At 41.0% G+C, this 16,673-nt stretch overlaps 1 protein-coding gene across 1 annotated transcript in view; it reads left to right on the top strand.

Moving 5' to 3' along the window:
- The first annotated feature begins 7,531 nt into the window (after window positions 1-7,531).
- The window catches only part of RRP15 (ribosomal RNA processing 15 homolog), a 28,698-nt gene continuing 19,556 nt past the window's right edge, over window positions 7,532-16,673 (top strand). Inside the window, exons 1-4 of the mRNA XM_030236219.2 lie at window positions 7,532-7,694; window positions 10,982-11,256; window positions 13,077-13,174; window positions 14,003-14,204. Of these exons, the coding sequence (XP_030092079.1) occupies window positions 7,628-7,694; window positions 10,982-11,256; window positions 13,077-13,174; window positions 14,003-14,204 (642 nt within the window). The 5' untranslated portion in view covers window positions 7,532-7,627. The remainder of the gene's footprint in view (window positions 7,695-10,981; window positions 11,257-13,076; window positions 13,175-14,002; window positions 14,205-16,673) is intronic.

Below are 16,673 nucleotides of genomic sequence, written 5' to 3'. Positions count from 1 at the left end.
GCAGTAATTGCTTCTGTTGGAGCTGCAACTAAAAAAAAAAAAAAAAAAGCCATTTGAGTTTAGTCAGCACTCAGATGAAATCTGAAAGAGCACTTCTATAACAGGTTTGTCCATTAGCAATTCCATCATTAAGGTACATCTCTAGAAGTGTATAGGCAAGATAATGAACGCAGCAAACAATGACTAGTAATTATGGTTTTGCAACAAAAATGTTGTATGTAATTTTATTTTGCCTGGACATAGTGAGGGATCTGCTACTGAATTTGGGGAGCCAGGAATGCACTTGTCTTTTACTAAAGATGAAAGACTTCTAAGACTTCACTTTGAAAAAGAATCCCAATGTCAATTGGGAGGGTGGCCATTGTTAGAACACAGGAAAACTTGATGAAGACAATTGAAGACTGGATGATGAATCTCTCCATAAAGTGTCTTCACAGAATGGGCTTCTGGTTTGACAGAACAACTTCTTCCTTTAACTTTATTTCAGCATGTCTAAACACTCATTCACTGAAGAGTTTAGGTCCCTCTAAATATGCCCCAGGCCTGGTAAGACTCTTGATAGATTTCACCTCATTTAAATGAGTCTTAACTACTTTTCTTGGCCAAGTTCTCATTCAGCTGAAGGAGTAATAACTGAATTCACCGATTTGTAGATGATTTTCACTTTGAGGAGAAGGGAGTGGAGAAGGGGGAGGAATTGATTTTTAGAAATAAATTACTTTGCAGTAATACATCTGAATGCAAAGTTTAGTTTTGTATGTTTAAAGTGTTCTTGTGACCTTACTTCTAGGAAAGTTCAGGTTCCTAAAAGCATACCATTACTTGAAAATCTGAGTGTATGACAGGAGACCAGTTGTAAACCAATTCCCATTGTGCTTCAGTTGTCAGGAGGAAAAAAAAATTAATCATTGCACAGTAGAACATTTGCTGATATGAGAATTATGGCTTTTCATCAGCAATTGGGTGCAAGTAGAGCACCCCAGTAACAGCTCTTTGCCTGCAACCTCATGTATTCAGGCTTCATCAAGGTAATTACACATCGGCTTAGCGAGCATGTTTTAAGAACTCATGGAAAGATTTTATATGCTGAAAGGTCACAGTTATAGAAGTCTTGCTGAAGAAGGACTTGGAAGCTTTTTGAAGCTCAATTTTATTTGGTTGTTTGGGGTTTTTTTTACTGATTGGTGTAGGATCACTTATGTGTCAGGTGGTATTGAAGGGAGGTGTATCAAAATCTGACATTAAATGAAGTGCAAGGATCCTGCACTTGCTGATCTTGGGCAAACAAGTTTGAAGTAAAGGTCAAGTCCAGGTAAACCCCCGACTTTTCCTATCTTAGGGTTTAAAAAAATATATCATGAAAATTTTAAGCTAGTTTAACATGATTTTTCTTTGGTTCTTACACCATTGTATGAGGGTATTATCTCATCCTCCTCAATTATCCCAGTACAGATTTTGATTTGTAGTTACAATACTGTTTTTGGCTAACTCTTCTGCATCTCTATTTTATAATGATTTTTATGGCCAATATGAAATCACTGCAGTGAGGCTTCAAGTGGTTTTGTGAAGACTGTTATTATAATAAACAAAGTAGATCTGGAAAATTTTGCTATTTGAGGTAATAATTAAATTAATTTACAAATATTTAGGTGACAAATATATAAACCTTTCAACTGAAAATAGATATAAACTTCCCTGAGATTATTCTGTAGTAGGAAATCACTCATAATTAGTCACCTTACAGAATTATCTTTCTCTGCATTTTCTTGCTTTATAACTTGTGTCCCTGCACAACCCTCAGTGCATGCAAACTAAGTCACTTTTCGGGCACCCTTGTCCCACTTGGAGGTTTAATTACAACTTGGGCATTAGGCATTTGGATTTTCTTCTACTACAGACAGGCTCAAGCCACAATCTCTTCTGCGATTCCCAGGGAGCAGGAGACAACTTTCTGTGCTTACCTAAGTTTTCTGATTTCTCATACATGCAGGATTGCTCTTCTCTTTACTAATGATTACTGAGAAATCTTAAAAATTATCAGCTGTGATGAACATAGCGGACAATAACTCAAATGTAATAAAACCTACCCCTAAAGCTTTAAAGATGTGGATAAACATTCATTGACCATCTAGTTCTCCCACCTGCCCTCCTTGACAAGTCCTTAAACATTTAAAATCTACTCAGGACACATTTCTGGAGACAAGCTCTTTTTCTCAGTTGCTCATTGCGGCTCAAGCCAACTCCTGTGATGCAGGTATTGATAAAATGGAAAAAATCTGACATGTGTGGTCTTGTTCACAGGGGTTCCAGGATGAGGGAAGAGACGAGAAAGTTGACTCCATGTATCAGAAGCTTGATTTATTATTATATGATAGATAATATATTAAAACTATACTAAAGGAATAGAGGAAAGGATTTCACTAGAAGGCTAAGCTAAGAATAGAAAAGGAATGAATAACAAAGGTCTTCTCTCAGACCGAGACCGGCCAGACAGGTGAACTGTGATTGGCCCTTAATTGGAAACAGTCTGACGAGGCCAATCACAGATTCCCCCTGTTGCATTCCACAGCAGCAGATAAGAATTGTTTACAGTTTGTTCCTGAGGCCTCTCAGTATCTCAGGAGGGGAAAAATCCTAAGGAAAGGATTTTTCATAAAACATATCAGTGACAGACATGAATTCCTAAAATTACAGTCAGTTCATGTTTTGAACTTGATTATTTCAGGTAATACAACACTACCTTAATCCATTCCTGGGAAATATAGGAACAAGAATGATTATTGAGGGTGAATAAATGAATGAATGGAGTTAGGGAAGAACAAACACAGAAAAGTTTAAGATTTAGGTATACATTAGATAAATTAAGTCCTTTCATCTCTTTTTCATTTTCTTATATTGATTGGACAGAAAATAATTACTGCTCCTCAACATGACACATAAACTTACATATCTCTCAAACCAGGAAGCTGCAGTATGGGTTGAAAGCTGATATAAAATAATTAACAATCACACACAGAAGAAATTGTGTCAAATAATAGGGATAATTTCAAATTCAAGCACTTTACATTCAGAAAACACAGATTTAAGATTATCCAGCATCAGTTCATGCATGCACAGGGCACAAACCTGTTGCATTCAGTGGGCAAGATTTCACAATTTATTTTTAGAATGATTTCTTAGTCCATGATTCTGAGCTTGGGGTTTTTTAATGTACACAAGAGGTCTTGTCTTTTCTGTTTTTCATTTCATTTCATTTTCATTTCAACAGTTGCACAAGTACTCAGCTAAGTCCACAGACATGTTTATGTTTAAAACTACAGGCATAAGGGTTTACAAAAGTTGTTTTTACCACTCTGTGTCTCCCTCCTAAAAACATTAAGATTTACTGCACTGGTGTTTGTGAGGCTCAGGGATCAAATTAATTCACATGGAAAGAAACAGAAAGTTTCCACCTGACCTTGCTGGGCTAGAACTCAAACTTTCAAGAGGTAAAACATTTGCAGAGGGCCAGGTAGTACTTTATTATGATTTATTAAATGTCAGTTTATATGAGTTTTATTGAATATGAGATTAGAGCAGTAGTTATTATATGACAGCACAGTGTTCTGTGATTTACTCATGAACTGCTCTTTTTTTCTTCATCTGCAAATACCCTGCAGAGCTGAGGGGAAAACATGGCATCAGCTAAACCAAAGAAATGGAAATGAGAATAAACATGTTTAAATCTTGAGGCACTGGAGAGTTTTATCATGCTTAGCTACTATCTGGTGTTATTGATCTCTCTTAGTGCATGAATCAGTCTATGAATATGACCTACAAATGTGGCAAAGAATTTTAACTTTATTATACTGGCTTGGAATTCAGTCTTTATTGGAACAGAAAGGGCAATTATCTGGAGGGTGTGTGTGAGTCAAGGCAACTAGTTCAGAAAGGGAAGAGGAAGAGAGTGGTAGCATCCATAGAGGAAAGCTGGAAAAGAAAAAACAGCTTGAAAGATCTGAAACACTTAGTGTTCAGCTGGGATAATATGTGCTCCGATCTTGGGAAGCTGAGGATAATGGCACATGAATATATGAAGGTTGCTACAATTCTCCATTTTCACAGATGCCAGTAACAATTTCTAGCACAGAACAGGGAGCTGCATTTGTAATTATCACTTTTTGGTTTTTTCTATTGTACTGAAATCAAAGCATGAAGAACTTGATCCAAAGACTGGAGGCAGCAGGTATCTGCATTTACTTCCAGACCCATCCAATAAAGCCAAAACTGGAGCCCTACCTTAAAGGCTTTTGGTGGCCTGCACCCAGGGTATGGAGAGGCTCCACTCTGGGATGGTCACAGCTGAGAACTACAGCCTGACTGAACTTTTTTAGGAAGGTTAATCCTGTCTGCCTAGGCAGGAGTTCCTTTGCACAGAACAAGACAAGTCTCTGGAGACTTTCCCACAAGAACTAATGGTAGTGCAAAACTTTTACTGCCTTGCTTAAGCACAAGGTATGTTACTCTGTCCTTGTTCTCCTTTATACAAACCCACTGCACATTTCCCTTTGAGTCTGTGCCTATGTGTTGAAGAACATCATACAAACTTCTTTCCCAGAGACAGACTGACAACAGACTGATGCAGATATTGGTCACTTTGTTGCTGGGATCCACAAATTCATTGTAACTCCAGAACACACCAGGACACAGGAATTGTACAACTCCAAAGAGAAACAAAATGGAAGTTTTGTCTTTATTTGTTTTCTGTTAAAAAGACAGAACAAGAGAGTGGGGTTATTCAGCCTGCCAAAGAGAAGGCTCTGGGGAGACCTCTCAGTACCTAAAAAGGCTTAGAAGAAAGCTGGAGAGGGACTTTTCATAAGGCTGTGTGGTGATAGAACAAGGGAGAGTGGCTTCAATCTGACACAGAGCAGGTTTAGACAAGATATTAGGAAGACATTCTCTACTGTGAGGATAGTGAGGCACTAGCACAGGTTACCCATAGAAATTGTGGATGCCCCATCCCTGGAAGTGTTCAAGGCCAGTTGGATGGAGCTCTCAGCAACCTGGTGGAAGGTCTAGTGGAAGGTGTCCCTGCCCATGGCAGGGATCTGGAACTGGATGACCTGTAATGTCCCTTCTGAACCAAACCATTCTAAGATTCTAAGAATTTGCTGCTGCTATTTCTGTAATGAGAAATACAAAGTAACTGCTTTAACTGAGCTTTATCCCAGTATTGTTAATATTTAAACTTTCAGCCAAAAAAAACCCCCAAAAATTAACATATTTAAAATCTTAGCAAAAATAAGTTAGGATATTGCAAATTCTTGAACCATCCCTTTTACACTTCTGGGTTGGATTTTTTCCGGATGTTTGTCGCGGTGCACGCATAAATAAAAGTTTTGTGCTTTGTTTCATTAGCCAAGGTTTAAATACAGACCCGTACACACAGAATGTGGCTGCTCTTCAGCCACAGTTCTTCAGGATAAACTGGGATGTAACTGCTGCTTTGTCTGGTTTGGAAAGATTCTGTAGTCTGGTTACATCTCCAGCATTCCTCAGACCACAATTTCAACACAGAAAACATTCAGACTAGAGTGATGGGAGACAATGACAGTCATTTGAAATGAGGTTTGGCAACAGATTTTCTGACAAATGCTCTGGGATAATGCTTGTGGAGAGAATTGTGCTCCCGGAGACGTGACTTGTTAATTCAGTCTGAGGGAAGAAGATTCAGAGCCGTCATTTATTGGAACCTATTACAGGACTTAATCTGAAGATTTTGACATACTTCCAAGACAAATAGGCTACCACGAGTGAGACATGTTCAATAAGGTATGTATTGTAGGAAATGAGGGCTGTAATTGCCATGCTGAGAGAGCTAGTTGTCTATGCAGTTTAACGACCTTCCCCTGGCAGTGTCCCTTCTGACACAATGTGATTCAGAGATGAATCATGGAAAAGGTCTTTATCATCACACAGCACACTTGACCGAGTGGTTACTGCTTATTACTGGTGGGCACTGAAGGATTTGAGCCCCACAGAGCAAAACATTAGGAATTACATCTCCTATAATGCTTGGGCCTCTTCATTAAACATCATGGGCGTGTTTGTAGTTTCGTTGTTACTCTGCACATCACAGCAGTGGCCCAAGATTTTCAGCACAAGTTTTCTCTTTGCTTCTTACAGGGAGTTAGACTGAAATTTGTACCAGATAGCTCCACTCAGCAGCACAGATTATGACAGAAACAAGAAGTCCAGTCCTGTTTGATCTTTAGCGCTTAGCCAAGACATAGTTACTTAAGTTTTTTTAATCTTTCCTTGTGAAACAGTTTCCCCAGTCACGTCAGAACATCTGTCAACATTTTCTGATCTCTCTCCAACTTCTAATTTTCCCACCTGATACTGAGGCAGGAAATTTGCTATCTTGGCAGCAATCCACAACATTGAGGAAAAAAGGTGGAATGACCGATGTGCAAAGACATAGATCACTTATTGTTCAGGGCTGCAACAATAAAAGAAATACAAAAATATAGGGTGTAGAAATTAAATAACATTTTTAAAACCTGAAAAATACTGAAGACTACATTGCATCTAACAATTTCCCCTGTATTCATCTATGCACTTGTGGTTATTTCTATGGCGCTACTTTGGGGCTCCAAGGAATGCTGGAGCTTCTGTCCCCCAGCACATTTTATTGCTACAAGAACAGCAGGTCTTGATAACTGATTTTCATTTCTTTTGTTTAGAGCACTTTTATGTAAAAAGTTGCCTAAGATTTGCTTCTTTTACAGTTCTGGCATTCTAGGTGGTGCTGTTTTCAGGATGTGCTTCTTACAGATGCATCAAATTGAGGCATTGGATGGCTGGCAGAGTTGGAATCTGGCCTTAAAATCTGAGTGCTGGTTTAGTGGTTGAGAAATGACAGAAATTAAGGTTACTAAGACTTCTCTCACCTAACACAGAATAAATTTTGTTTTCCTACATGTGGTGGATGGTCTGCTCTTCCGACCAGCCAGTGCTAACAACAAATACCACCAAGAGAAAGAATTTCAGTACATCAACCGGAGTTTGGAAGCATTTCCAGCCCCTCCTTTGGGGCTTTAAAGCAATGTTTGAAAGCACAGCTAAGTTTCCTCTGGTTTCTCTAAGTTTTTATGGGGACACCAGCACTGTGGTGGAGCCTTCAAATTCCTCTTCGCACCAGGACTTTTCCCTCTCTCTGTCTCTCTCTATCCATCCACAGCGTCCCCCAGGGTGGAAGCGAACAATGAGCCCGAGCTTTGCCGTGCCGGGGCGGTTCCCAGGGTACTTCCCGTGCTCCAGGTGAGCGCAGCTTTCCCGGCACAGGGAGCCCCGGGAGGGGCGGATCGGGGCCTGCCTGGGGCTGACCCCACGACAGCGCCTGCAAAGGCTGGAACAGCCGCAGGCTCTGCGCAGGGTTGGCCGGAGCAGCAGGCCGGGCCTGGGGGGCAGGAGGGGGGCGGCCAGCCCCGTTCGCTCCATCCACGGGCCCGTTCCTGCCCGCCCGGAGCCTCCGGCCCGCCCCGGAAGCGCCGCTCGCTCGCCCGGAACCTCGGGAGCCGGAACGCAGCTTGGCGGCGCGGGGGTCGGGCCGGAGGGCGGCACTGGGTGGACCGTGGGGAAGATGGCGGCGGCCGTGGCGGGCCCACGTGGGCGCGGGGCCGCGGACGCGGACACAGACACGGACAGTGGTAACGGCAGCGGGAACGGGATTGGGCCCCTATCTTCTTCTGGAGCATCGCCGGCCGCCGCTGTGGGCCGTTTCTGACCTTGAAGGCCTTTCCTCTCTGCCCCGTCCGAGCCCGCCGGTGGGTCCGTGGCCCTTCATGCCCCCCGCTCCGGACCCTGGGCCGAGGCCGGCGCCGGTCGGGTGAGGGGAACGGGAGCTCAGGCCCCGGCCCGGCCCCCTGCTGAGGCCGCTTCCCAGCGGCGTGTCCCGTGGCTGCCATTCCCGCGGGGCCTGGTGGCTGCTCCTGCCCCCCTTGCGCTGGCCATTGGGCTTTTCCCGCTCAGCCCAGGGATTACTGCCAACAGCTCCTTAATTCCCTAGGCCCACCAAAACAGCTTTCGCTGCCCTCTTTCTTGGGAGAGAGAGGAACGACTGTGCACGAGTTCCGTGTCTCTGCCAGCCGGGATCTGCTTCTCCCCGAAGGAAACTCCTGGGACGCTCTCGTTCCCGTGATTAACCCTTAGCGCACGGGTCTGCACTCGTTCTCGCCTCCTTGCGTGTTGTGAGAGTGTACCTAACCAGCTGTGATCACTTCTTCATTCCATCCTGTGACTGGATTTCTTTTTTTCTTTATCCTGGGAGGAGTCAGGGTTGTGGCCATTTGGAGCTGTGGCTCCAGCATTGGTTCTGTTTGGTTTGATGGTCAAAATTGAACCCAAAGGGAAGCATTGCGAGGGGGCTTCTGTCTCAGCTCGTTGCTGAGTGTTCGCTGTTTTAACTGTGTGTGTACACCTTAATCACTGAGCGAGTTTGAAAGAGTGAGATAGAGAGATGTGTATGTGTATTTCACAACAACACACACAGAAACAATTAAAACTTTTTATATTAATCATATGCTAGATATGAGTTTCCTATTCAGAACAGGGCCCCAGGTCCTACTTCTGATTGAATTTATCTGGTTTAAATTATTTTGAAATACCTCTTCTTTATCTCATGCTGTTGACTAATACTCTGATGTTTAAAGAATAAATTATGGTAGGTAGTGGAAACCTTTTTAATTTTTCTGTAATTGTTGAAAGCAAAATGTTGTTGGTATTATTCTGTTATTTTATTGGCAGAGGATGGTATGTCAAGGAAATGATATGTGTTTTTGCAAATTTCCTTTTTATAAGTCTGATCTGTTTTTTTATGGCTAACTGCAAAAGTTGGTCCTAAGCAGTGTGGAGGATTCAGGTTTGGACTTCTGGTAGTTGTTTGCTTTTGAGTGTGTAAAAAAAGTCACAAAGAGGGGCTGATGCCTTGTGTAAAAGCTAAAGAGCAGCATAGACAAGGCCCAGGGGTGAAAACTTGATGTTGTTTTACGTGTAGGAACCAGGATATGGTTCCTACGTGTAAGGCGTCATGTGGTGCTGCAGTTACTTCTCTGCAGGCAATGCTTTCAACTTATTTTTTATTAGAAACTCACAATATGGATGCAAATATCTAGAAGGATATTAAAGGATAAGAAGGATGCCTTTAAGTAGTTACTGAATGTATTAAGAAAATTTGCCACTTCTAAATTTCCGATTTATAGTAAGGACTATAGTTGGAAAACACTCCCATAATTTATTTTGAGTGGAGCATGACATACCACTTGGTGGTAATAAAAGTCATACTGATAGAGATAATGGCCAAGTCATTATTTCTCTTCCACATTTGTTTTGTAACCACAGACTCTCATTTCTTTCCATCAGGATAACTAAATGTTCCACAAGCCTCTAAACAGGCCTGGGCAGTAGAGGTTTTGTTTTAAATTGGTCACTGCCACTGTTTGCTGCTATGTTGTTTGTTAGGTTTGTTCTGGTTTCAACAGGCACATGGAGAAGGCAGAATAATGAATTAGTGTGGCAACAGAGTGTATGTTTATGGTTGCTTAGTAATGAAATAGACAGTTGATTAATGGGGAATATCGTTAATAGCTGCCTGCATGGTTTTATGGATCTTGTGAAGCACTCCTGGCTTCATTCTCTTAATGGTTTGGTTGTTAAAGGTGCTTCATGGGATATAGGAGTGCTTACCAAGTGAAGCACTTGGCTCAGTAGTATGGTGGTTTAAATTTTTCTTTTTTCTTTTTTTAAGGAGTTTGAAAGTGGTAGATGGATAAAAGTGAGTCGCTTGAGGAATCTTGGACTGGGTGGCATCAGAAATGAGCTTCCTTCTGTTCAGCATTTGATTTTGCAGTCTTGAAAGTTGTATGTAGGATAATTAATTTAAAATTAAATGTGGCAAAAATATTACTGGAATAGTAGTTAATGGTGGCAGGACCTTGTGTATACTCTGCTCTTGATTGCGTGGTGAAGTGAAATAACCCAGCATATTTTAGCATACCCTAAACCTGCAGCCCATTTCATTCCAGTTAATCACCTGCACTGTTAATGACTTCTATTTTTGCAGTTTGAGCCACTGAACAGAGTAATGAGGACTCTTCACGTATTTCTTGTGCTATCAGTTTGGCTGTTTTCAGCTGTCTTAATTCCAAACTTTGGTATTGTAACTTCAGTTCCTCCTTTTGTTTTGAAGAGCTCACAGGGGTAAGGAAGTTTGACTTTGGGGGTGTTTTATTTGTGTAACTTGAGCAGTTACTCACCCAGAAAAACTCGGTTCCTGTGGTTTCTTTTGAGCTGCCTGTCTTGATTCTGTATTCCACAGAGGAGTCTCCCTTGCGTTCGTTATGCTTAGGTAATTGTATTTTTGCTGGCAGTGTTGTCTCTGAGCAGGTTTTGCTGTCACATAAGAAATGCCCCCTGGTTTCACTTTAATTCCTGTGGCTGTTTGCAGTCAAACACCAGATGTCACTGTTGCAGTTTCTCTGTCAGTGTGTATATGCATATGCACACATACTTGTGTGGATAGGCATTTATAAGTTACACTTTTGAAACTGGAAAATAGACAGGTTTTCCCCCCCACAATTTCCAGCCCTAAACATAAAAATTTTCAATAATCTAATAATAAATGTCCAAAGCTGCCCTCTCCCTTTTGCCCAGCCTCTTTCAATCACTTTAAATCATGACTGAGGTGAGCAGGTGAGCAAGCACTTGTGCTGCATAGTTTCTAATAAATTCAGTATAATGGTGTGTGCCTGCTTGAGGAATTAATTGTAACAGCACATTTACAGTAATACCTTGCTCTGAACTTGGATAGCATTTGCATGTGGAGCAAATGGCACTAGTGAAGGTTTCTTACTAGAAGCAATTCCTGATACTTTTTTTGCCTTCTTTTTTTTTTTTTTTTTTTTTTTTTTTTTTTTTTTTTTTTTTTTTAAATCCCTAGGTTCTGAGTTAAGCTCAGAACTTCCAGAAGACAGCTACTCTTCAGGAGGTGAAGCCCTGGATGGTGATGATGAAGATGAAGCAGCAGCCCCTGGCAATGTGGCTGAAGAGGCAACAAGCTCCAAAGATGGCCCAAGTTCAGGATGGGCAGATGCCATGGCAAAAGTGCTCAACAAAAAGATTCCACAGAATAAGTCCATCATCTTGGCCAAGAATAAAAGCCTGGAGAAGGAAAGAGAGAAAAAAAAACAAGAGAGGCAAGAAAAGAAGATGAGGGTAAGAAAAAGATGCAGTATTCCATGTGCAGTGACTGTCAGATGGGCTACATGCAGGATAGTCTCAGAGCACTGTCCCAAATCTCTGCTGAGGCTGTCTTGGTTTTGGAGTCTCTCCTTCACAGTGATCTTGAGTACTTGTTTTTTACTTTCCAGTCATGCTGTGTAAGGTTTTTTCTCTTACTGCTTCTTCTGGGTCATCAGACAGGCTAAACATTGGCAGCAGGAGTGTTCCAGTCTGTCAGCTTAAGGTGTTTTTTTTTTTTTTGAGGGGCTGAAAGCAGCTACTTTAAGCTTGATTTTCTAATTGGTGTTGTTAATTTGGGGTGAAATTCACTTTGTTGGCATTACAAATTGAAATAGTTGTCTACCATAGAAAGTGGGAGGGAGAAAGAGAAGAAAACTGCTTCCATTTTAATTGTGCTGTGACTTCCAAAATCAAGGCCTCTAGGTTGAGACTGCAGTAATCATTGATGTTGTTGTGCATTGTTGTTTGCTCCCCTTAGTCATGAACAGAAAATATTCTTCTCCATAGAAAACTCCTGATTGGAGTTTTCTGTTACCATGTCTATGCCCTAAATTGCTTCTGGTTCTGAAACTGGTATGAAGAAACCAAACCATGTTGGCAAGTAAGTAATTTGTTTGTGCCTTCAGTGGAACTTTTAATTCCAGGCTCTGATTGATTTACCTTCAGGCTAGAAATACATTAATAGTTCTAATGTCTCATCCTACCAGTTCTGTTTCTGTGGGATAACCAGGTTATTCACCTGACAGTTTGGGACATGCTCCAGTTGGGCCATGGCTTGCCTTTTAAAGTCAGCATCTGCACAGTTATGGTTGTCCTAAATACCTGCTCTCATCCAGTAAATAAGTGAGAATACTGCAAAACAGAGATGGGCCACAGGTCCCCAAAGTGACTTGTTTGCTTTAGAAAAACTTGAAAGCAATTTGCCTTTCATTGATTTCTTGCTGATGAAAGGTAGGATAGGCAGTTCTTTTGATCAAAGGCCAAAACATGGTCATAAACTCAGAAATTCATAGTAGTCTGCCTGTAATTATAAAGATAAGGACTCTGAAATTCCATTAGAGACTTCTTGCATAAAACAGATTTAATGGAACATCACCAGGCCTAAAACACTGTTAAATTGTTCAGAGGGGAAGAAAAACTTACTCCTAAAGCAGAGGTCATGAAATACAGTGGTCTCCTATTGCAGCAGAAACAAAGCTGATGGTTTTGTGTCTGCTGGTAGGAAAACGGGATCAATTTGGTTTTGAAATTGAGAGCCTCCAAAAAAATAGACAAAAACCAGTACTGTACACATGACTTGTTCTCTGGTGGACACTTGGTACTCTTCCTGTGTTAGAGTTCTACCCGTTGCACTCTTTGCTGAGTGTCACTTTGGTCACAAAGCCATACTGGGAACAGTTCTGTAGAGGGAAGTCAAATTCTCAAGGCTCAAAATGTGACATGCCAGTCTTGACAGACCCAGGATTTTACTATGTATAAAGTTCTCTGTGATCAGCTTGTGAAGTCTGGGATTTGAAGGCTGTCTTTGAAGAATTTCCTTGCTCAAGGCAGTCGGTGTGAAAGCATCTTTTTCCTAGGCCTTTGTTACTGGAAGCAGATGATTCTCTGAGATCTGAGTGTGGCCCCTGTTGTGTCAATGCAAGAGACTTGTCCAGCCCTGTATTGGAGTTCCTGTTACTTTCAACTGGACTGAACTTTGCAGATACTGTTTTTCCTCCTGCTGCATGCTCTATCAGGTCATGCTGCGTTCTCAAATGTCCATGTTGTTTCACATAACAATATTTATAATACAGCTCGATAAAAAGCGGGAATGGGAAATGATGTGCCGAGTGAAGCCAGATGTTGTCAGAGACCGAGAGAAGGAAAGAAATCTTCAGAGAATTGCCACAAGGTAAAAGTTTTTCTGAATGCTTTCCTTAAATGTATGTATATCAAAAAGAGGAGGAAAAGGCCTGTGCAGGTAATCTGTTTCCAATCAGATTGAACTCTTAAGAAGTGACTAGCAGGAGCCGAGAGATTTATAGACAGGTCTGAATTGTACAGTATCAAGTTCAACAAAAGATTTCAGAAGCTTTATGAAAGAGTAAAAATTTAGATGGGAATCTAATGTTTGCTTAGCAGAAGTGCTTTGTTGGATCCCCTCATTTTGTTAATTTAATGCCTTAAAAATGCAGAACAGTTGTTTCTACTATTCTGGTTTTCTGCTTCTCCACAGAGGATTCACCACATCCACAGTTGTGAAGTTCAGCTGCCTGTTCACATTGTGGTAGTTTGGTGTCATAGAACTAGTTGAACATTTTGCTGTGCTGCCTGTATGTCCTTACTCATTCCTCTGCCCTATCCCCCCAGCTTCAACTGCCATTAAGAAACTTGCCTGAGTAATTTAATAATTGATTTTAGGACAAATAACATGCTCCCAGAGATGAAACATGCTCAAGGATAAAACTGATCTCGGTGCCATGTTACCAGGCTTCAGAGTCTGAGTAGTAGATTTGTTTGTTACTGGTTCCTAGCAATAAGTATGAAGGAGGAGTAAAAATTGAAAGTCTTTTATCTTGTAGTAAATGTTACTTCTTAACCAAATTGAGGTTCCAGGTAACCATTTTGGGGAGTTAGAAGCCATCCAGCATCTGCACTGATTGGCTTTAGAAGGGGGTTCATTTCTGTAAAAGGAACTTGAGTTAAAAGATTTGCTTTGTTGTCTTTTTCCCTATCCCAGAGGCGTTGTACAATTATTCAACGCTGTGAGGACGCACCAGAAGAAAATGGAAGAGGAGGTGAAGAAAGCAGGGGGCTCTGAGAGGAAGCGTGCTAAACTGATGTCTTCTGTTTCAAAGAGAGATTTCATTGATGTTCTAAGAAACATGGAGGGAGCTAAAGGAGCCAAGAGTCCTGCTGGAAAGGCCACTAAAAGTAAACAGGTAGGGTTCATCTGTGAGGAAAACAAATGCTTACAAGGTACCTTCTCAATGTAATGACTCTGTTAATGAGCTTGCTCTTCATAAATCTCTGACCCAAATGGCTGTGATGTTTTGAGACTCATGGAAGGGAACAAGTAGCCTATTTTCCCTTTCTTTTGACTATCAAAGTACAAAACACTGGAAGCTCTTATGATAAGACATGGAGCCTTTTATGCAAATGACTTTGTTTAGCTGTGTTTAAAAAAAGATTATGAAACACTAGTTTTTTTCTTGGTTTTTATACCAGGCAGTTACTTTTATGGAACAAACTGCTAGATTCTGGTGGGTTGTGACATTTGGAATTTGGCCAATAATAGTTAGCTCCTTGAAATTGTTAAAGACCTGGAGGCTGTTCATCTTACACGGTGTATTAGACTGTACTACTTGTGTGTCCCCACAGTTTGGTCATGTCAAACTCACTTCCTTTGGGTGATTATGGTGTCTGAAACAGAAGGATTTGCCATACAAAGTGAATACCACAAAAGAAACACAGATGTATTAAACCTTATATGTAGGCTTTTCTTTCCTTGATTCTCTGTGTGCGTTGGGCTGGTGTGGCTTCCTTACTCTTGTGATGTTTTGGAAAGAAATACATTCCACTTTTTCCAAATGTGCTTGAGACACAGTGTAGTTGGACTCGTCCAACTCTTCATCAGTTCTTTCAGCTCACCAAGTAGCTCAGGGTTGAAAACAAGTTGCCCAGACAACTCTTTCTCGTATTTCAGAAGCTGCACGTTTTTGAAGCGTATTTGTGCTCAGGTTTGAACTCTGTGCTTGGTGGTGGGTGGAACACTGCAGTTGGCACAGACACACTGCAGTTAACTAAGTGCTTTTCTGTGCCAGGAAGAAATACTTTAATCAGTTGGGAGACAACATTTTGTCATATGTTTTTTGTTTGTGTGCGCTTGGGGAACATGCTGAAACACTGCCTGGCATGGATGCTCATAGAATTTTCATGCAAGTGCAATATTAAAGTATTTTTAAAATTCTTTGGATAATGAGAACAATTTAGTTTGGTGCTGACACTTTATTTCTCCTTAAATAATTCCAGCTTGCTTGTTTGGGTGGGAGGGCATGTGTATGTGTGTGGTTCTCTTTTTTTGGTTCATTTGTTTGTTTCTCCTCCCTTGGAATAGCAAAATCTTGGAAGAATGGCAGTGCCCACTACTATTGTAGTCAGCATTAAATCAATATCAGAGCAAGAACTAGGACCTTTGTTTTGTGTCACATTGTAGCAGTGCAATTTTTTTAATTACTAGGTCAGAAAACACAGATTGCAAATGTTTCTATGCTAAAAAAAAGTTTTATTTTGGCAGCATCAGTGATAGCATGTTTCCATTCAAGACCTCTGGAGATACTTTAGATGCTGGCTGGTTAGTCTTGGGTTTGAGTATTAATGTAGGTGCTGCTTTCACATTGCTTGTGCACAAATGCTGGGGTGGGCATTGGGATTTTTGGTTGGGTTTTTTAATTGCATGTCTGCCTAGACAGACCACCCCCCTTCCTCTCTCCCTTGTTTCAGTGACTCTTCAGCCTTTGCTTCAGTGACTCTCCATTCAATTTAATACTGAACCAAACTCTTCAATAACTCCTTTTCAAGCTGTTCCTAATCTGCCTTATTTTCTCTTGAGAACATATCTTACTCATTTAGCAAGCTCCCCTTCTGGTAGTTGTTGAGGCTTGAGGTTGAGGCCAAAATCTGCTCTTCATTCTCTTTCTCAGAATTACACAGATATTTAGCCACTGAACAGTTCTGCTGGCCTCCACTGTCACATCTCTGCTTCTTGGTCTTTGGGAGTGTTTCAGAGGGTAGGAAGCCTGCATGTGGCTTTTTGGTAGTAAATTCCTTGAAGCAGGGTTTCAGCAGATTGCTTGTGCTATCTGAAAGCTTTTGTTTGTTTGTTTTGTGGGTTTGTTTTTAGCAGTTGAGAGTATAGAGGGTATTCATTTTTAAAAGGGGGGGGAGGAGATACATTTATTTATCTCAGCAAAAACAATGGAAGAGATGCCAATCCCAAAATCCAGGCACTCTGCCATCAATTAAAAGGCAATCCAGAACAATAAAAACATTACCCCACCCACATAAAACAAGCAATCAGCAGGAAAAATAGCAGAAAAAAGTTTTACCAGTGAAAGCAAACGTTTTTTGACTCAAGCCTTGTGCTGTGACATGAGACTTTGACTGTATTTTGAGAATGGGTGAAAACATTTCTTGCTCTGCAGGAGTTTTTGAATGTAAAATTTGCTTTGTATTTTTAAAAGTTTGGCAATTTCTTTCAAGTGTCAGCGGTTGTTGAAGAAACCCCTTATAAAGCTCTGTTGATTAACTATTTAGCTAAGTGTATTTATGTATGAAAAAAAGAAATTAAATGCTCTGTAAAGGCCCATCTGCAGAAGTATAATTTCAAAGCAGCATGACCACGTTTTAAA

This window comes from Serinus canaria, chromosome 3 (genome assembly GCF_022539315.1).
Source record: "Serinus canaria isolate serCan28SL12 chromosome 3, serCan2020, whole genome shotgun sequence".
NCBI classification, from domain to species: domain Eukaryota; kingdom Metazoa; phylum Chordata; class Aves; order Passeriformes; family Fringillidae; genus Serinus; species Serinus canaria.
The sequence above is the reverse complement of the archived record's forward strand: the minus strand, read 5'-3'. Positions and strand labels throughout refer to the sequence as shown.